Genomic DNA, 21,922 nt, shown 5'->3' with positions numbered 1-21,922 from the left:
GGTTGGTTCTGTGTCCTGATATAGGGTCTCGATTACTATTGGTTCGGACCAATTCTACCTAGTCCCAAACTGATTCAGACCTAACCCGATATATAATGTATAATGTATTAAATAAATAAATAAATTATATATATACTATACATATAATATATATATAGAGAGAATATTTAATATATATCAAACATAAATATATATTTTATCTATTATAATCAGATCTATTGGGTCAAACTCGATTGTTTCAAGAACCGATAGATTCAGTTTTGGGTCAAAAAATTACAGACCCTATCAGGTCCGGTTCCAGGTCCAAATCCTCAACATTTCATGTTAAGTTAATTCCGGTTCCAGCTGATTCCGACTCAGAAGTGATACATTGACAACCCTAATTGAAAGAGAAACGCTCAATTTGTAGGGTTGGGATCAGAAGAGACAAGCGACTTATAGGAGATCGGATGTTGCGGGGCATTTAAACTTTATGGATGTTGTGGGGGTGTTTGTTATTGGTTAAACATCCATCAAGTGCGATTCCAGATGTGCTGCTCCTATAGCTGTATATAATAGGTTAATTATGTAAACACGCCAATGTTATGTGCACATGGGACCCAGTTTATGTGGAGGGCCCATTTGGACTGAATTCTGAGTTATTGAATGATTCAATAACTGAGTTATTTGAATCAAAACTTAATGAAAGCTGCCTGAGTGGCTATGGACTTTGGAATACTAATTGCTGTGAATTGAATGGGATTATTCTTTTCTTTTTTTTCTTTTTGTTTTGAAAATTTTCTATTAATGAGATCGATAATGAGTTGACCATTTGATCCAATTGGGGGAAACGGTTTAACCTCCGGGCTGGGTTTTAAAAACTATTCAAAATTAGCTATTGCCATTCACCAAAAGAAAAAGAAAAATGAAATTCGAACTATTCTACTTGCAAAAATTTCCTCTTCCCCCAAAAAACTGATAAACCTCTATTCATAAATCGGGCAAGACCTAAAAAAATATCACAAACACAATATATATATATATATTTTTTTTGTTTTCTTCTCTTTTGAATTTTGGATTTTTCTTTCACATGCACCAATTGCAATTGGGTCCTCATTAGTTTACGTGTTCTTCTTGTTCTCCTCTTTTTTATTTTTTTTGTTTGTCCCAAGCCATTAATGTATTTGAACATTTTGTTCACAAAGCATTTGTCAAATTGCTCATTTCTAGAAAAATGACTAAAATGTTTGTTTAATATAGAATGAATAGACCAACCATTGTGGATTTGGATAGTTGTGCTTGTTGTCAATCCTATTCATGGTTCTAAATAGTAGACAAATCCGCCATTTTTAGACTTCATTTTGTTCCGTCAAACTCTTCTACACCCTTTTCTAAACTCAGCTGACAAAAAGTTACAATCATGGAAAAAAATCCGGAACCTAATTTGTAGGGCAGCATGCTCTTTTTAAAGTTTGAATGTTGACTAAACATTTATGTGAATATAAATTTGTGATTTTTGTATTACCTTATTTTAACCAATTAAAATGAAAAAAAAAATACTCAATTTGGTTGAGATCATTAAAATCAGAGAGATAGTAGACATGGATAGAGTTGGAAACTAATGGGTATCTTGGGCATGAAAAAAAAATACTCAATTTGGTTGAGATCATTAAAATCAGAGAGATAGTAGACATGGATAGAGTTGGAAACTAATGGGTATCTTGGGCATGAAAAAAAAAATACTCAATTTGGTTGAGATCATTAAAATCAGAGAGATAGTAGACATGGATAGAGTTGGAAACTAATGGGTATCTTGGGCATGAAAAAGTTTGAATGTTGACTAAAACTTGGACACGGAACACTCTTATAGATATATTGGATCAGGTAAGCACGACGTTGTAAGCACGTTAAATGAGCATTTACAATTTTTTTTACGCCTGTCCCTTAAAATACCCTAGCCTACCATTGAAAAAGATTAATACCCACTTTTGACAATTGTCAAAATGTTTATCATGTGCTCATTTAACGTGCTTACATTGTTGTGTTTACTAGATCCCATTCCTCTTTTTTATAGGTCAATTATAGAAATAGATATAGAGATAAACATAATAATATAAAACTTACAATTTAGAATATAAGCAAAGAAAATAAGGAGATAATTGAAAAGTAAATAAATGAAAGGAGTATTGTGGGTATATAAAAGTTTGAACATCAACTAAAGTTGGAACATGAAAATGTTTCCTTTTTACACAAGTTATATGGATATCTAGCAAAAAAAAGTATAAAACTTTAAATGATAGAAAAAAGAAAAGTTCTAAGTTTTAAAAATATGGGTCCAACTTAACTTCAGGTTGTGTATGAAAATTAATAATTTTTAACAAAATAATAAATTATTGCAAATTATTTAATAAAATAATTACTTTTCCATATTATGGATCCGATTTGAATCCAATCCATTTACAACTCTATTTCTCACATTATGTGTGGGCTTGGTGCAAATCTGAGTTAAACCTAGCTTAGAAGAAAATAGTTGTTTGAGCCCAAGCATTTGTAGGTTTAGATGGGTTGGGCTAACTTATAAATGATTATCACTAAGTAGAAGGAGTCTTATGACATTTATTAGATTAATTATTTTAATTAATTTTTATAAGGAATGCAAATGGTTTATTTTTTTACTTTTTATTATTAAGTTTAATTATCCTATTGATATTAATTATTTTAAAATATAATTTAAGTGTATTTTAATTTTTAGTTTATGATTTATTAGTTTTTATTAACTTTAGTAATTCGCTATTAATTTTAATTATTAGGTTTCAAATTATAATTTTTTGACATTTAACCAATTAAATAGAATTTGAATATTAAACAAATAAATGGAATTTGGATGAGAGAAAAATTCTCTCTCTTTGGAATACAGTAGGTTAATAATGAAAAAGGTTTATAGAAATATGCTAAGATAAGTTAATGGTGGAAGGGGTGGGACCTATGTTTTAGAATTCTCTCATTCTCTCTCATTATTTTAAGGTGATTTAATTATTTATGATATTTTTATTAACTAATTTTTAAACTGTTATTTGTTTTTGGGCTGGGTTGGGGCCAATGTCGGCCTTGAAATTTTTAGGCCTGATGCGGACTTAGGCTTGGGCCGGACTAAAATGGTCACCCCTAAGCATATTGCTTTTGGTTTAGTAAATTAATGAGGAGAGGAGAGAGGATAAAATAGAAAAGGAAAAAAAATAAGAAAGAGTAAATGAATTATAAGCAATTTAATTGAGTAATTGAGAGAAGAGAGAATTAATGAAGAGAGAGTTAATGGAAGGATTAATGAGGAGAGATTTTCAAAGGAGTAAATGAAAAAGAGAATAGAGAGTTAATGGTGAATTAATGAGGAGAGACGAAAAATCTAAAGACTTAAACTTGAGTGACTACTTGAGTAATTTTGTTCAACTTACTCAAGTTGAGGGAGGAAAAGAGAAGAGAGAGGGGGTGTGAGGGTTGCAGCGGTGAGCCTTGCCGTCTCCCACAGTTGAGGGAGGAGAAGAGAAGAGAGAGGGGATGTGAGGGTTACAACGGAGAGAGGGGATGCAAGGGCTTGTTCACGGTGGTGAGATCGGCACTGTGTGTTGGTGAGAGTGAAGGGGTGGGAATAGAAGGGGAAGAGACGGAAATCCTGATAGAGGGAGGGAGATAGTAAGTGGGAATATTATATATGAGATTGGATTGGACGCTTAAGGGCATTTCGGTCAAGAAAATATTTAATAAGCTGGCTCATCATTCAATGGCAGTTTGGTCATGAAACTTACATTTAGGTCGAAATAGACAACTTGGGCCAATGAAATTTAATGGTGTTTTTAACGAATGAAGAGTTTTAGAAAATAAAATCTCATTGACATTGTGAATTTTAGAGGTTTTGAAAATTTTATGATGAATTTAAGAGAATTCATTAAAAAATGATGATGAATTTTAGACAACTCTCTAAAATGTTCTATTCCCATCATATCCCAACAAGTCAAAAGGCCACTTGCGAGTAGAATACTCTTCAGATTAGTGGTGGTGTGGTCTCAGAGAAACCGCTTACTTCGAGAGAAGAATAGTTATCAATCTTCTTACATCATAAGAGTGTTTCATATGACCCAAAATAAAAAATAAAAATAATAAAGCTTGTGATTAAGAGAAAATAAGGCCAAATCACACAATACTATCGCTCTCAAGTCTCAACCATATATGCTAGTTGGGGCGGTCAATAGGTCAGGTACCACAGTGAGAACCGGGTCTCAGATGGGGCCTATAGTGAGCACTAGTGTTTTCAATTGTGATAGATAGTTCAGCAGGGTGTGTATAATTTTATCTCCGGTTCATCCCGACTGAAACATGATAGTCAATCAGGTGCTACTTATTAAATTCATGGGTGGGTTTTAATTGATCAAAACTCTTCTCATATCATATCTGTCTCGCATTATAGATTTTCCATTAAATTATATGTTAAAAGTATAACTGTCAATTATATTCAAATATTAACGGGTCAGACCCGATCCATATACCACTTGGGCATTTTCCTAATTCCTCTCCCCGAGTTATTGGATACTTTTATTTGGGTAGCAAAAGTTCTTGGATCTAGAGCTCAGTTTTTTTTATTTCTTTTTTTATATGCGAATAAAGTAGGCCTCTAAGGCACTAATGCTTAATTTCAAAGATTGGAGTTAACAATGAAGTTGATTGCGGTAACTGGCCTAGCCCACTGTTTTTGGTGATGAGACCCTGCCCTCGCCAATATCTTAAATTCCAGGCCCAAATTTCAAGCCCATGCTTTTCTATTGAGTATTGAGGAAGATATCAATTATCCCGGATAACGTCGCCCACTCGCTCAGGATAATGGGGGCCCATGAAGCCGGCCCACCACCAAGTTGCACGGTGGAGAATGGACAGACATAAAATAAAATGAATTGAAAGCGAAAAAAAGATGTTAGAATAAGTAGAGACAAGCGTCTGATAACTATTGGGTCCATGGAGCTTAAGTGGTTGGGCATTACATGCTGCTTTGATAGTTGATAATGACACCCAATTAGAAACGGGTCCTACAGGTTCCATTAATAATTCGGTGCTAGTGACCCGACCCAAATTCTTCCTTCCTATCTCGTGGTCTGTATTAATTTCCTTTCTGTTTTTTATTTTTCAAACTTCAAAGTCTTCGTACCAACTAATGAGAAAATCCCCAAAAAGGACAGAATACCACTATACCAAGCTCTTTTATTGCCCAAAGCGTCCCTGGTATATTGTCCTTTTCTCACTTAAATTGACGAAAATACCCATAGCGGTAAAACTCGCCTTCCTTTTGCTTTTTCCGCGTAACAAATTTTTTCCCTTTTTTAATCTTCGCGGGATTTTTTTTTTTTTTTTTTTTATCTTCATTTCCGCTTCCATTCGACTTTACATATACTCTCCCTACTCCCCACTTCCTCGGTTGAACTCTATCGTTCTCTCTCCATCTCTATCTCGAGATATCTTTCAATTTCGTACAGCAGAGGATTGGATCAGATCCTTTCTTCCTTCCTCTACCTCTCTCTCTGTTGGTTTCTTCGAGTTTTTATCTCTTGCTACCTATCCGAAACTTTTCTGCCATGAAAAGGAATATTCCGTGACTATATCCTCAAGATCGCTTTGGGAAGTCAGGTTGCTTGGTGAAGTTAGATTCTCTATAAAGGTGCTCGGTCAGGAATTCTTTCTGTAAATTCAGTTCACTTTGGGGGTGAGGCTTACTCCGATCTTTTCTTTAGTTAATCTGTTTGGACTGTTGAAGTGATTCCAGTTAGTTGACGTTTTTGTATCTTGCAGAGATCAGGAAAATGGCTCAGATTTTGCTTCATGGGTCGCTTCACGTCACGATCTACGAGGTGGATAAGCTATCTTCCCGACATGGTGGTTTTTTTCATCAGGTATTTGCTTCAACTTCAACTTGCAGGTCTAAAAGTCGGGATGAGATCGAGTGGTTTTTGAGTTTTTCTTAAATGTATTTTCGTGCTTCATATTTTTCTCTGTTTTTAAAGGACTTCGCATGCTCTCTGATTATTCTTTGTTTTCTCTCTAATCTCTTTGAATTCTGTTAAACTTCTAAGTGTTTTTGTACGATCTGCAGCGGAAACATATGATTCTTTTTCTAGTTATGCATTAATGTCACTGGATTTTGTGATGAGATTATATAAAGGGGAGCTATAATTCAGTCTGTTAGGATTATCTGCTAGATAATTCTTTTATATAGTTCTTCTGTTCAAATATCTAAATCAATTTTTTTTTTTTATTTCCGTTGTGTTGTGGTAAATCTTAGTTTTTCAGAAGCTGTGCTTTTTTTTTTTTTAATTATACCATGTGACTGCATTTTGGTGCATTAAGTTTTAATTATACAATCTTCTGTTTTGAGTTGCTTTAAGTTTTAATTCAATTTGAAAGATGGGGAAACAAGTCAAGGGATAACCACAAAATGCTACTTTTGTGGTGTGGAAGCTCTGATTCTTCTTACTTTTTACTTTCACGGAAATGCAATTGTTCTGATCATGCCCTCTAGAAAAAGGATCTGGTTCTACCAGTAATTGAAAGGATTCTTTTATTCAAAATGATAAAAATATGAGAAAATATTATAAATCACATTCCTTTTTTTCCTATCATGTCCTTGTTGGGACCGGGGTCTGTGCACCTGCGTTTCCAGACTTGGACCCGATGGAAGCTGGCAGCCAAAACAACTTTTGGGATGCCCAGTTCTTAAAATATTGACCTGGTCGAGATGGAAACTGACAGCCAAAACAATTTTTGGGATGCCCAGTTCTTAAATTTTGACCTGGTCAAGCTCACCCCAAATACATGTGTTAATAGGTATTATAATAGGTAACATTTACTGTTTTAACCATAATTTTGATGTAAAATAGTTTTGAAAGATAATCTGGAAGCATTTTTTAAATTTTTTCACGTATTTACTTGAGTAAATTGAGCAGTTGAATTGGAGTATCGAACCATTTAAATGGGGGACCCAGTGACTAAAATGGTTTTACATCCTGTTCGAGTCTGAACAAGATTGCTAATGTGTCAGTGAAGTTGCAATAGATAATTGAAAGACATTTTAGGGAGGCTTGCTATGGAGGTCTTACAAGGCACGCACACGCAGACATAGCAAACCAATCGCAGTTATTTTGGCCGTTTTCTGAGTTAATTAAATTCCCGGTCATCATTGTTTATACTCTTGTAAATCTGCAAAAGCATACAACATTTGCATATAATTGAGTTCACTAAATTCTCACAATTACAATGATGGATCTTGTGGAAAACTTTTATGACAATTCAGAATGGAGGATACTTGTAAAGAGCATAATAACTTATCTAGTTGGTCTCTCTTTATAAATTCCCTAGTTATTTTCCTGGTTGCTTTGAAGGTTTCATGCTTCACTGTTCTGGATACATCAGTTTATATAAACTTTGAATGACCACCTTGTAATTTTATGCCTAAACATCATATTAAGAAGGATAAAAAAGTAGATGGTTGATGTTCTGGAATGTTTTTAAGGTTTTGAAAGTTCATTCTTCTTTACTTGAGTTCTTGAAATCTCTATTGTGACCTACTTAATGAGTTTAAAGTGAGGAAGGGCACTATAATTTAATTAGGCGAAAGTATTCAGTGCCTGTTTGGGATGGCTTTCATAATGTGACTCTTAGATTTTTGAGGTGGGGTCCACCTGGAAAGTTTGCAATGTAAGGTAAATAAAATCTGGAGAGACAAATTCAGTCATATCACAGCCATTTATGCAGCTCTCTGTACAAGCTTCTTCTAGTAGCTTCTCCAAAGCAGCTACATACAAAGCTAAGCCCTCCCAAATGAGCCCTCAAGCTTCCCCTATTCTTTCTGCAATGAGCTGGAGCTTCCCCTGCTTTTTAGAAATAGACTTAAACATCCCTCATGACATATGTTCGCTTAACACAAACTTCATTACGTATCTATTACATGAATTTACTGGATTCCATCTCACATGCTTCTAAAAATTTTTCATATATACGATAATTCCTTGCTATTGCAAATTTAAAATGCCATTGGGACCAAATGCAAATATAGATTTTATTGTTTCACATTTGGTCACATTGGTGAATTCAATATTGGCAGACTCAGACTGGATAGACAACCATTTTGGTGACTGTGCCATGGATCAGACTGTTTGACCATATGGGTTCAACTGCTTGACTCATTCGAAATTTCAAATAAAAGGTTTGAAAAATAAAAATTTTAAAAATGAATATGGTTCTAGACTATCTTTTAAAGCTATTTTACACCAAAATAAGCTTACAACAATAGGCATTAGAGGGTATAACATATATTAGCACATGTAGATGAGTTTAGCTTGACTGAGTCAACATTTCCAAGAACTAAGCAAACAAAAAACTATTTCTCTGCTAGTTTCCAGTTCTAACAGCTCTACCATCCAGTCTGATCCATGTTGAATAATTAAGATTTCTTTTGGTGAATTGGCTACAGTGTAATAAGGTGTATTGATATTTGGTATGCAAAGGCAATTTTGAAACTTAAATAGCATAGAAGCATCTTTTGTCATCAAGTGAGCAGGGTTTTCTTTTGATTATACATTTTCAGTTGTATTTTGACAGATTATGTGATATGAGATGTTTAAACATAGAAGCATCTTTTGAAAAATAAACATATTTATCAAAAAAAACATATTTATGAAAAATAAGGAAAATTTCAGTCTATTTCAAAAAGTATATGGAAAGTTATAGTAACTTTCCCATTTAATTATTTATACAAGGCTAGATTTTGTTCCCTTGACTTTCTTTTGAAAGGTTTACCAAAATCAATCATTTTCTTTGTTTTCTCCCCCGTATGTGTGCATTTGTGTGTGTGTATGTGTGGGAGAGAGAGAGAGAGAGAGAGAGAGAGAGAGATCATTTAACTCTTTGTTTTCTTCTTGTTTCTTTTTTACCCTTCTTGCCTTTTGTTTTTCTTATTGGAAAATTTGGAGACTGTTGGTACACAAAAGATAACAACAAGAAGATTGTTTTCCCAGGTCAAGAGAATATGCTTGTGCCGCCCTAAGGTTTCATTTTGTTAAATAACAACCTCAATTTCTTTTTATTAAATTGTTAGCATCCTTTATTTCTCATTCATGAATTTTTCGTCCAGATTGTTGAAAACATTGGCATTGGCAAAGGGACTCCCCAACTATATGCAACAGTTGATCTAGAAAAAGCTAGAGTTGGCCGGACCAGAATGCTGAAAGAAAATGCCAATCCTCAGTGGAATGAGTCCTTTCATATTTACTGTGCACATATGGCTTCTAATGTAATCTTCACTGTAAAAGATGATAATCCTATTGGTGCAACCCTGATTGGAAGAGCTTATATACCTGTTGAAGAAATCCTAAATGGGGAGGAAGTAGATAGATGGGTTGAAATCTTAGATGAAGACCGCAATCCTATACATGGGCATTCTAAGATTCATGTGAGGCTACAATTTTTTGATGTTACTCGTGACCGTAATTGGTCTATGGGAATCAAGAGTTCCAGATTCCCTGGGGTCCCTTACACGTTCTTCACACAGAGACAAGGATGCAAAGTTACACTCTACCAAGATGCCCATGTCCCAGACGGATTTGTCCCAAAAATCCCTCTTTCTGGAGACAAGTTTTATGAGCCACAGAGATGCTGGGAGGATATCTTTGATGCTATCACTAATGCGAAGCACTTGATTTACATAACTGGGTGGTCAGTGTATACTGAGATCAGTTTGATAAGGGACACAAGGAGACCCAAGCCTGGGGGAGACATTACCCTTGGAGAGCTGCTCAAGAGGAAAGCCAGTGAAGGTGTCAGAGTTCTAATGCTTGTTTGGGATGACAGAACCTCTGTGGGTTTACTGAAGAAGGATGGCTTGATGGCTACTCATGATGAAGAAACTGCCAATTACTTCCACAATACTGATGTCCACTGTGTCTTGTGCCCTCGTAATCCTGATGATGGAGGGAGCATTGTTCAGGACTTACAGATCTCTACCATGTTCACCCATCATCAGAAGATTGTTGTGGTGGATGGTGAGATGCCCACTGGTGCATCAGAGCAGAGGAGGATTGTGAGTTTTGTTGGAGGTATTGATCTCTGTGATGGGAGGTATGATACAGCATTCCATTCCCTTTTTAGGACTTTGGACACAGCCCACCATGATGATTTCCATCAACCCAATTTTACCGGTGCTTCAATCAGTAAGGGTGGCCCAAGGGAGCCATGGCATGATATACATTGCAGGCTAGAAGGGCCTGTTGCTTGGGATGTATTGTACAATTTTGAGCAAAGGTGGAGGAAACAAGGAGGAAAGGATTTGCTTGTTCAGCTAAGAGAACTTGATGACATTTTTATTCCCCCGTCCCCAGTAATGTTCCCAGACGACCGTGAAATATGGAATGTCCAGTTATTTAGATCAATTGATGGCGGTGCAGCATTTGGCTTTCCTGACAATCCTGAGGAAGCTGCCAGAGCAGGGCTTGTCAGTGGGAAGGACAACATCATTGACCGCAGCATTCAGGATGCTTATATAAATGCAATTCGACGGGCAAAGAATTTCATTTACATTGAAAACCAGTATTTCCTTGGAAGCTCTTTCTGCTGGAAACCGGTGGACATCAAGGTTGAGGATATTGGTGCCTTGCATCTTGTCCCAAAGGAACTCTCACTGAAGATTGTTAGCAAAATTGAAGCAGGGGAAAGGTTTACTGTTTATATTGTGGTCCCAATGTGGCCAGAGGGGATCCCAGAGAGTGCTTCAGTTCAGGCAATATTGGATTGGCAGAGGAGGACAATGGAGATGATGTATGCTGATGTCATTCAAGCCCTACATGCTAAGGGGATTGAAGCAGACCCCAGAGATTATTTGACATTTTTCTGCCTTGGGAATCGGGAAGTGAAAAAGAGTGGAGAGTATCAACCTTCTGAGGAGCCAGAAGCTGATACAGATTATAGCAGAGCTCAGCAGGCCCGGCGTTTCATGATATACGTCCATACCAAGATGATGATTGGTAAGTGTTTCTTTGCTTTCATAATGGAGAAGTACAATGCATATTAAGCAGAAGAGTTAATATGTTGGTCTGGCCAGACAAACCATAAATATCACTGGATCAACTAACTACTCTGGACCCAAATCCATTATAACATGAGTTTGTGTTGTTGGTTAAATGGGTACCCATCAATATCCTTAATTATTGGGAATGGAAGGGATGGACATGAAAAGCTAGTTAAATTTAAATGGAAATGTTTGTTTACCTGGCAAGAGTTTCCATTACTCGGAGGGTGGGCCTTGGTGCAATGGTTGGGTTGCTCCATTGCAACCTGGGTGACCAGGGTTCAAATCTTGGAAACAGCCTCTTTGTGTCTGCAGGGGTAAGGCTGCCTACATTTACCCCTCCCCGGACCCCTCATTGGTGGTAGCCTTGTGCACCGGGCTGCCCTTCGGTTTCCATGGCTCAGAAGGACATCTTGACAGTTCATAGACTTTTATATGTAGTTTGGGTTCTGATCTGATGGCCAGCAACCTTTGCTATTAAAAGCATGCATAGACACACTGATCATGTCCCATTTGTATAAACATGGTGAATCAATTGTTTGCATGATACTATGTTAGTAATTTGGTAACTTGAAAGGATGCAAGTGGGTTCTGGGCCTCTTCAAAACTACAACTTCAGACGAGTGGTTGCCTAATTGTTGCTTTAAATTGTAGTTAGAAACCTAGGTGCCTTATCCTGAAATTTGTTTTCAAAACTTAGCTTTAAGGGCCTATTTGCTTTTTGGATTTCGAGATGGGGGAAAGTTGGTCATTGGGATATCGGTTCCCATTGACCAAGATATTCATGTCCTTTTTTCAGATTTATGTGGGATCTACGGAAAATTTATTTTCCCTGGGTATCACTTACCCGGGTAAGCTATACCCATATCCTAAATGGGTAAAGTTATTAACACTTGGAGACAAAATTGCTCCTTTTAATAATGGATTTTTATGGCTAAAACAGTCATTGTCTTATTTACCTGGAAAATAAAAGAACATGGATAAGTGCATTTACCCGGGTAAGTATTTCCCTGGAAACACTTACCAGGGTAAGTGCATTTACCTGGGCAAGTAACTTTCTGAAAAGCGAATGGGGCCTAAAACCAATGTTCAACCCATGATTCACCAATCTGATTGAGTTACATTTCAGTTAGATGTGTTGAAGTCTTCAAATCAGCCCCAAAAAAATTTCTTCTAACTGCCAATTCAGGCAGTTCTGTGAGGTTCCAAATTACTTCAGCATGAATATGAATTCCGAGTTGATTGATCTCCCCCTTTTCTGCAGTTGATGATGAATACATTATCATTGGATCTGCCAACATCAACCAGAGGTCAATGGACGGTGCCAGAGATTCTGAGATTGCCATGGGAGGTTTCCAACCATATCATCTAGCAACGAGGCAACCAGCCAGGGGTCAGATCCATGGCTTCCGAATGGCATTGTGGTATGAGCATATTGGCATGCTTGACAATTCCTTCCTGCAGCCTGAGAGTGTGGAATGTGTCCATAAGGTGAACCGGATGGCTGACAAGTACTGGGAGCTGTACTCAAGTGACATACTGGAACAAGATCTGCCTGGCCATCTGCTCAGGTACCCCATTGCAGTCACCGAAAACGGAGAGGTCACCGAGCTTCCAGGGACTGAGCACTTCCCTGACACAAAGGCCCGTGTCCTTGGCACCAAATCTGACTACCTTCCCCCAATCCTCACTACATAACAAGATAAGCTACAGTTCTCTACTTAGGGTGATACACTCTTCTGTTCTTATTACATCTTTACCAGCAGCAGTTTGTACTTGTAGAGTTAATAAATTATATGTTTTTGTAATTTGCAGAATAAGAGTTTGTAGTATTGTCAACAGAAGCAACTCCTTAGTGGGGATGGTTTCAGGTCAACGGATGTTTGCTTGTTTTTAGTGATTGTGTTACTGACAGCTTGATGCTTGCTAGTTTCATAAATCATAAGCAGTTGATTTAGCTGGTTTTAAATAAGTGGTATTGGCTTTCTTTAACTGTCAAGTGTAATAATAGGACTAAGGGTTTGCTTGTTGGGTAATGTACAGGAATTGGAATCAGTTGAAATGGGATTTCATTCCCATAGGAGGGGGAGGGAATGGCCATTCCTTCAAATGGGAATGCTATTCCACGAGGAACGAAAGTAGGATTTTAATTCTGTCCAACCAAATAGTTGGAATCGTATTCCAATTCCAGACCCCTATTCTCGTGAACCAAACGGGCCCTGAAATCCATAAAAGTTCGTGACTATCACATTACATGTCTAAGACTAACCCACTGTGCTGGACCCATGATTACTAGTCCGGCATGGTTCACAAGTATGGTTACTCACGATTACCACCCACAAAAAATTGTGTATTGTGAGAGCAGATTTTAACAATTGATACCTTTTTTTTTTTTAATTCTTGGATTTATTTCAGTTTGATATTCTTTCGGTTTGATATTTCACAGATGTGTACGTTAGGATGGTATTAACGTTTGAAATTGTTAAAAACTTAAAATATCCTCAGTATTAACGTTTTGGTGACCTGAAAACAATATGTAATATGTATTGGATATGTATCAATACTTTGAAGTATATAGCCCGGTCAATTTGTCTTAACTGAGGCTAAGGGGTGGTTTGCTGAAGTCGCTGAACTAAAAGACTAATGCTATTTTTAAGTGAATAATGGAGGCTGTGATTTCAGCGTTGAATGTTGGGTTGATTATGATATTCCTAAAATATTATTACAATTTTATCTACTAAAATTCAAAAATAAATCATTCAGTTCAGCCACATCAACCATTTTAAATTGCTTTTGAGCTAGACTGGACAGTCGGTTCTTTTTCCTTTTTTTAATCTTTGATGGGTTCGATTGGGACAGTTTAGGTATTGATCATTTCATGGCCTGGACTTGTCCTGGCCTAAGCGTATGGCCAAGGCTCAGCTGAAGACTAGAAATCAAGTGTACCAGTGCAAATTTCCATTGATATTCAGAGTATGTGTGTGACCAAAGGGGATATTTGGACCATGTTTGGTTCAATAGAAAATGAGACAGAAACTTGAGAGTCCTTAACAGAATTTGTGAATTTTCTTAACTTTTTCTTTAACTTTCTGTTTCTTTCTTATTTTCTTTCAAACTAAATACAACCTAAGACAGAGAGAGAAACTTGAAAGAGTCCTTGACAGAATTTGTAAAATTTCTTGTCGACTTTTCCTTAAACTTTTTGTTTCTCTTATATTCTTTCAAACTAAATACATCCTAAGGCAGAGAAAGAAACTTGAGAGAGTCCTTAACAGAATTTGCAAAATTTATTGCCAATTTTTCCTTCAAATTTCCATTTCTCTCTTATTTTCTTTCAAACTAAATGTAGCCTTAGGCAGAGAGACAGACTTGAAAGAGTCTTTAACAGAATTTGCAAAATTTCTTGTTAACTTTTCCTTCAACTTTCTATTAGTTTTTATTTTCTTTCAAACTAAACACAGCTTAAGACGGAGATAGAAGCCTAAAAGGTCTATAACATTAGTGACATTTCATCTAAATACAAGTAGGGACTTGTGTCATACACGGGCTTTGTTAAGCAAAAGTTAAATAATAGAAACACATAAGAGTATATAATTGTTTTATATTTTACTATTTAAATAACTGATGAGGTTTTAGTAAGAATCAATTATTATTATTTAATAATCAAGTAGTAGTAATAATAATAATAATAACAATAATAGTAATATTATTATTCTTGAAAATTATATTCCAACTGCCTATAACACAGTAATATTATTATTTACAAAACTGGGTCGGGAAACAGGTCAACACTGACCCGTTGCTTGATTATCGAAAATGGATTGACTTCAGCCGTTTATCTCCATCTTCTTCGCCCGTTTGATGCAAAACAGGTTTTTTTAACAGCATTAGATTTTATCATTTTTTGGGTTTTTTTTAACTGTTTTCTTACTAATCACATATATAGTGTTCCGAGCATACATTCAATCGAAAACTTGTAGAAAAAATATATACTTTTTACCCGGATTCAAGTGCAAAACATATTGATCACGCCTGGTCTACATCTGCCCCTGTTTCTTGTCAGAAACAGCGTCTTCCCACCCCTGTTTTTAGTGAAAAAAATAATAATAATAATAATAGACCTTAAACTAGGTTTAGAATAGAGAAGGAAGAAAGGAGGGTGAAGTGATTTACTGATTTGGTGTCCTTTTGCCCCTGTTTTTTATTTTCTCTCAAACAAAAGTTACTTCCACCACTGTAGAATCTATGACGTGAAGAGAAACAAAACGGAAAAAATGAGAGATCTAGGTGGATTGATTGTGTGAGAACAAAATGGGGAAAATCTAACTTGAAGAGTAGAAGAAGAACAAAGGTTTAGAATCTTTAGATGGCTTGGTGGTATTTCAGTTGGACACGATCTAGGAGAGGTTTGGAATGTGATAAACACTCCTAGAATTGTGACAAAACATGGCTCTTGGAAAGCCATCCAACAAGGTAAAAAATGTATGAAGTGTAGGAATTTGATTTGTCAAATGCAAAAAACGTAGATTACAAAAATTAAAAAAATGAAAAAATTTTTAGACTTCCTTCTTTTAATATATATATTAGGAACAATCTCGGGGCCTCTAATATCTTTTCACTATTGACAAGTGGGACATCATCCTTCTGACCTCGAAAGTTACTTAGCTACCCTCGGCTCCAAATTTGGTAGCATAATAAATAATATAAATAATATATATATTATTTATATAATATGATAATATAATAATGTATTAAATATAAAATATATAATATAATTATATAAATAATATATATAGAATATACATATATGATATGTAAATAATATTTCATAATTAACGGAATGGATCGAGTCACAACAGATCAGATCAGTCAATATCTGAATCCGCTTCTTAAAGAATCGATATCAGATTTGGATCAAACCTGATCTGACTATATATATATATCTGTATGTATGTATGTATGTATGTATTCAAATGAGAGAAACAAAATCAAGGAAAAGAGAACAGTGAAGAGACAGACGAGAAGGGAGATGTCACCTAATCGCATGTTGATTGGTTCCAAGGAAGAGAAAAGGTTGAAGAAGCTAAAGGCTAACTTGGCTTTCAATCATATGTGTAGTATAATCATGTTGCAATCTATGTTTTATCTTTGATTTTTCTCTTCGAGTTAAAAGTAACTAGTTGGAACCTGTGTGATGCATGGGATTTTTTAACCGAATTGCAAATTAGAGTTAATGCGCTTTTAAAAAGCCCTATATACTTATAAACACCTTACCACAAAATTTCATCACAGATATCCCCCATTTAACCCTTCATCACACTAAGATTTTAATTTGGGTTATCCCATTGGCAAAGGTATTCATTTCTTAAATGCCCTTGATTATACCATTTATCGACCAATCAAACCCCACCAAATGATCCAAGAGTCCACTACCTCTAAAAACCTTGTTGTCAGTGCCTGATTTTTACTCAATTCATCGTTGAAACCCCAATTTACCCCGAACACCCGATCAGATTATTCCAAGCCTTCTAAAGTACCTAAAAATCCCCAAACACCACCATAAGACCTAGGACCTCCTAAAATATCTACCCTTGAAATTTCAACCAAAAAATCCCCTCTATTTATTCTTTTATCAAACCAATATTCTCTTTTGAACCCTCTTGTTAGCCTAAAGCACTCACAACCCAAATCTCCTTGATCCTAACACCTTTGAATCAATTAGACTCTACAATTGAATCCTATACACACCAATAACATCTACCCATAAAATTTCAACTTAAAATTCCCTAATTTGCCCTATCATTGAACAAATATTCTATTTCAGATGCTCTTGTTGATCAAAATTTCTATGATTTTGGCTCTCCAAAATCAATCAGATGTTCCATAAGATCCTAAACACCCTAAAATCCCAACCCACAAAATTTCAGCCCTGAATACCTTTGTTTGCCACTCCATTACACCAAGATTATGTTTTAAAGCTTTTGCATTGACTGATTAAGTCCTTACTAAATCTGCCTAATCTCAAAATAATTAGGCCAATCTGACCCTACCAATCAACCCATAATGCTCAAGCGCACCACCCTACCAAATTTCAACAAAAAATTTCCTTGTTTTCCCCTCTATCACACTGAGATTCTGTTTCAAAGTTAATAAATTAACCGAATCACTACCTCTCCAGATCTGCCTAATCCAAGCCTATTTAGGACAATATGATCCCATCAATCGATTCAAAATGCATAAATCCCCACCCTATAAAATTTCAGTAAAAAATACCCCCCGAATTTACCAAAATACCTAAATTAAATAAATAAATAAATACCATAATTAACCACGGTATTATGTATTGATGTTTTTGTTATTAATTATGGTATTTATTTAATTATTCAATTTATTTAATTAATAAATAGTATTTATGAAAGTACTATTAATTAATATTATTTTGATATAATTAATTATTAATTCATTAATTAACATAATTTTTATTAATTATGGTATTTTTTCAATTATTTAACAATATTAGATTTATTTTTGTAGCAGTATTTTTTATTAATTATGATACTTAATTAAATAAATACCGTAATTAATCAATAAATACTATTAAATAATGTATTGCTAATGCTATTAATAAATTAAATAATTCACTACAAGAAAGGGAGAAGGGAATGATGTGATAGCTTCATGAGGAAGCAAGAAAAACTAAAATAAAGAGTGTCTTAGAGTTCTCGACGCTCACAATACTCAAACCCGACCACCACGACACCACTAACCTGATAAGTGGATTTAAAAAGAAAAAATCTTCAACAAATAGAAACTTGTGGCATAAGATACTCTATCCCTATCATATGGGTGCAAGCAGGATCATAGTAGGGGTCTGAGGGTCTCATTGATTTGGCCATTTGGTCTAACACGGATCAGATCGGCCCCATACGCTGACCTTATACTAGAATTTTTCATATTGTGGCATGAGCTGTTCAAGTAATCAATTTAAGGAGTGACCACAAATGGCTATTATAGACATAGCCCAGTGACAATCCCACGAGGGGGAGGAGAAATGATACCTCATTCACCCGAAGCAAATGGAACCCATATTCCTATATTAAGTAGTTGAAGTTTGAACTGCTTTTGAGTCTGTCGGTGAACCCAGAAGGAGGTTAATATCTGGTTCACACCCCTAGACAAATTAACACGATAATATCCCACACTTGGGTCCCAATGGGCCCATTCCTTGACAAGGGGAAGCAGCACGTGGGTGGGTTGGGGTCAGTTTGTTGAGGCCCCGTAATTGGATAGGCCATTCTAAAATAGGGCCTACAGCAACAATCAGCACAAGCAGATGTCTGTAGACCATCTGATTCATGCTTCATTATCAAAGCATACACACTCTGGAATCTAGTATCTAGATAAGAATTCAAGCTAATTGACCTTTGCACTCTTCCTGGAAGGAGGGAAATGGTGGATAACTATTCTACATCTCCCATGTTTTCAAAGAATCTTAGACTTCACACTGTAACATTGGTTATGTGGCTGGCCTTGAGTTGGATTTGTGTTCTGTTATATCTGTATAAAGACCTATATACATGAGTGTTCATAAATCCTGAACTTCACTTCATTGACAATATCTAAAGCTTCTTCTAAGTTTAAGATACCACCAAAGAACCCCCTGTCAGAGATATTTCATTTAAATGGAGAGCAAAAATGCGAAATTACAATGGATCAATTCATTAAATTCCTGTTAAAATAGCATCTACACAAAATGGAAGATATCCAATGAATGGTAAAGACAAATACAGCTTTTCTACATTTTGATTGAAAAAGAGTCAATAGAAAAAAAAAAAAGAATTAAAATTAATTGATATCTCTGTCGAAACAGATGTAAAGGAAACGAAAGGTAAAACATATATCATGGATCAACTAGGTCCTCTCAGGGACTTACTTAAGGTCATGTTTGGGAGTGTTTAAATTAAAAATAAGTGTTTAAAAACAAGTATTTATTCAAATAAGTACTTATTTGCATTTGGCACCCAAATTTTTCAAATGCTTTTTTTTTAAATAATCACTTATTTTAATTGGGCATTTAGTAGTCTTTTTCTCTAATGAGCACTTAAATAAGCATTTGTGATTATTTTGTCCTTCATTTTCTTTTAAATTCTCAAAATATACCCTTTAAAAGCACTTTTAAGAAAATATTTTTATATGTATACATTTTTATTTTTTATATAAATTTTAGCTTATTATTCATTTCGAGCTAAATCGAACTTGAACATATAAACTTTTGAGTGGAGCCGAATTCAAGCTCAGATCTGTAATTTGAATATATTCCTAGATATTATACTGTTCAGACACGTGTCTTTTAATTCAATATACTCTTAATAATGGTAATTCTGCAAATGAACAAAATAGCACTGACCTACAAATGAGGGATTGGTTGAAATCATAAATTGTTAGGCATTAGGAAATATCAATGCCAGGTTTATTTTGAATTCAATGTTTGGTATTGATGCATTAAATGGAAGTTCATAAGACGATCTAATATTGATCATTCCCGGGCAACTCAATTTTAATATTTTGATCTGGGCATTACCAACATATATACACGACAGCCAAATCAATGTGCTTCATTGCTTTACATTATTTGAAATGGTTAATATGATTTCCTATATATGCACCTCCTATGTGCAGCTGGATGTCGTGTTCTCAGCATGTTTTCATGTTTTTGGCTTTCGTAGATCCCGTTTTAAAAGGAGTTGGGATATGTTGTTCACAATCATTGTTGGTCACACTCATCCAGCCACACATTGAGAATAGAAGATGTTTTCAATACACCACCCAGATGAGTTATGAGGTTGCTATGACCTTTGAGGCTCCCTCTGTGACTGTGAGAAGCAAATGCAATTTGGTCCAGTATTAAGAGTCTGGATCTGCTCCTCACAAAATGTGCCTCACATTGACCTAACGGTATGTCCTGGCCAAACATTGAAAACATATCCTATACTTCTATTTATTATTTATGAGATGTTCCCAATACAGGATAAGGCCCACTGTGTGAGAAGCAGATCCCAATTCTAGTGTCAATAATCGTTATGCTTTTCTTCACATCTAATATTAGTAAATGTGTGCATGCATTTCATGTACATTTTTTAAACGGTTATAACTTGTAAATGGGTAGTTTCTAAACAGTTACTTATAAATAGGTAGTATAGATTAATACAGATAAATATTATATTTTAGTAAAAATAAGTCTTATAACCACTTTAACCGTCAAAATTGTCCACCGCCGGAGAGTTCTTCATAACCCGTGCTCAGATCAGTGGGTTTTGTATGGGCATAATGGTCAAGGAATTAAAAGATGGCTGACTTCCGAATAGAGGGAGGGGTGCAGTGGTATTTTGGTTTTAGTTCTGGGTTTCAGCGGTTGGATATTCTACTTAGGAGGCTTGTTGAAAGTCATTTCCCCCTTTTTTTTTTCCTAGTTGAAGTGGTGAGCATGTGCGGCTGCATCGGAGCCCGGCTCACCGGACCCAGGAGGCTGGTCATCATCACAGGTACAGAAATAAACTGCATGCGCGTAGGGCCAGGACCACCTTGATTGGGTCTTGTCTAGGCTCCGACAGGTCTCTCACTCACATGGAAGTGACGTGCCATGAATCATGATGCGGAATTCTTGGTTCTTTTGTCGACAATGTCATTCCCGGCCCAGCTAATGCTAACTGCATCCAATCAAATTGCCTTAGTCCGTGGACCGAAGCGTCCAGTACTCCGGTTTTGAGGCCAGGACTCGAACTTGGTGGGGCCCGCCCCAGATTGGTCCTCCAAATTTTGGCCAACTTGCCCCTGCTCCCATGTGAAATATGGAAAAGCTCAACTGACAAACATCCATCAGTCGTCAGAGTGTGACAAAGGCAACAGCTTCACTTGTGATAGAAAAAAAAAAAAAAAAAAAAGGGAAGAATGACGGTTCAGTCGAGGGCTAAAAGTGGAAATCAGAAATTTGCTTTGGACCTGTTCATATTTTTTTAGAAAAAAGAGGGTTTTATATTTCAATTCATCCCTAGGGTGGATTGAATTCTGCGCGTGAACTAAAAAAGAAAAACTGTTCTAAGACCATTATTCTATTCAAATTTCAAGATTTAAAAAACCGGATCAGACGTGGAACTATGTTGGGGATTGGTTTCAGGATGAACGGTCTGGCTGTTCAGTTTGAATGAATAATCTGTTCTGTTTTAAAAAATTAAAAATTAAAAATTAATTAAAATCATAAAATGGCAAAAACCATTATTTGGGTCGATGGTTTGATTACTCAAGTCAGTGAATGGATTTCTGACCAAATTGACATTTTTTTACTCAAAGCAATTTTTGGGTGAAATGGAATTCAAGTCAACTGATTCGACCAGCTGGAAATAGTGATAAACTGATAATTGGGAAAATCTATCACAATATAAGTGATTCTTGTAATGTAGGTGGATGTTTGGGACAATTCATTAGTAAATTAAAAGTTTTTACTTCCTTTCTTACACTTTAATTCCGTTGTAATAAGTGTATAGACATAATGTAGAAGAAAAGTGCATGAAATAGTGTGAAAAATGGTTCTTTCGTTACGGGTGTACCCACCTTGATACACAAATATTAAATATTTTAGAAGTTTAATATAACCAGGGGTAGGCCTTGCTAAGATTGGCCCCTCGTAAAATTAAAAGAAAATAAAAAAGAAAGTGTGTTGGTCAAATCAAACTCTTGAGATACATGTTTTGGCGTATTGGGTTGTACAGATATTTAAAACCAAAGTTAATGAACCAATTAATTCATCACTTCAGCAAGAATTTAGGGGCCCATGTTTTTTTTTTCAGA

The 21,922-nt window shown here is 35.6% G+C and overlaps 1 protein-coding gene across 1 annotated transcript; it reads left to right on the top strand.

The window, feature by feature from the left end:
* The first annotated feature begins 5,364 nt into the window (after window positions 1-5,364).
* Window positions 5,365-13,049, top strand: LOC148869396 (phospholipase D alpha 1-like). Its single transcript, XM_088967623.1, has 4 exons — window positions 5,365-5,725; window positions 5,812-5,912; window positions 9,149-11,033; window positions 12,342-13,049. Exons 2-4 carry the CDS (start codon window positions 5,823-5,825, stop codon window positions 12,773-12,775), a joined length of 2,409 nt encoding a protein of 802 aa, XP_088823749.1. The 5' UTR covers window positions 5,365-5,725; window positions 5,812-5,822; the 3' UTR covers window positions 12,776-13,049.
* The last annotated feature ends 8,873 nt before the right edge of the window (window positions 13,050-21,922 follow it).

This window comes from Nelumbo lutea, chromosome 2, assembly GCF_056320005.1.
Source record: "Nelumbo lutea isolate HS-2025 chromosome 2, American lotus-T2T, whole genome shotgun sequence".
Classification (NCBI taxonomy): Eukaryota; Viridiplantae; Streptophyta; class Magnoliopsida; order Proteales; family Nelumbonaceae; genus Nelumbo; species Nelumbo lutea.
This window is presented reverse-complemented; position numbering and strand designations above follow the sequence as displayed.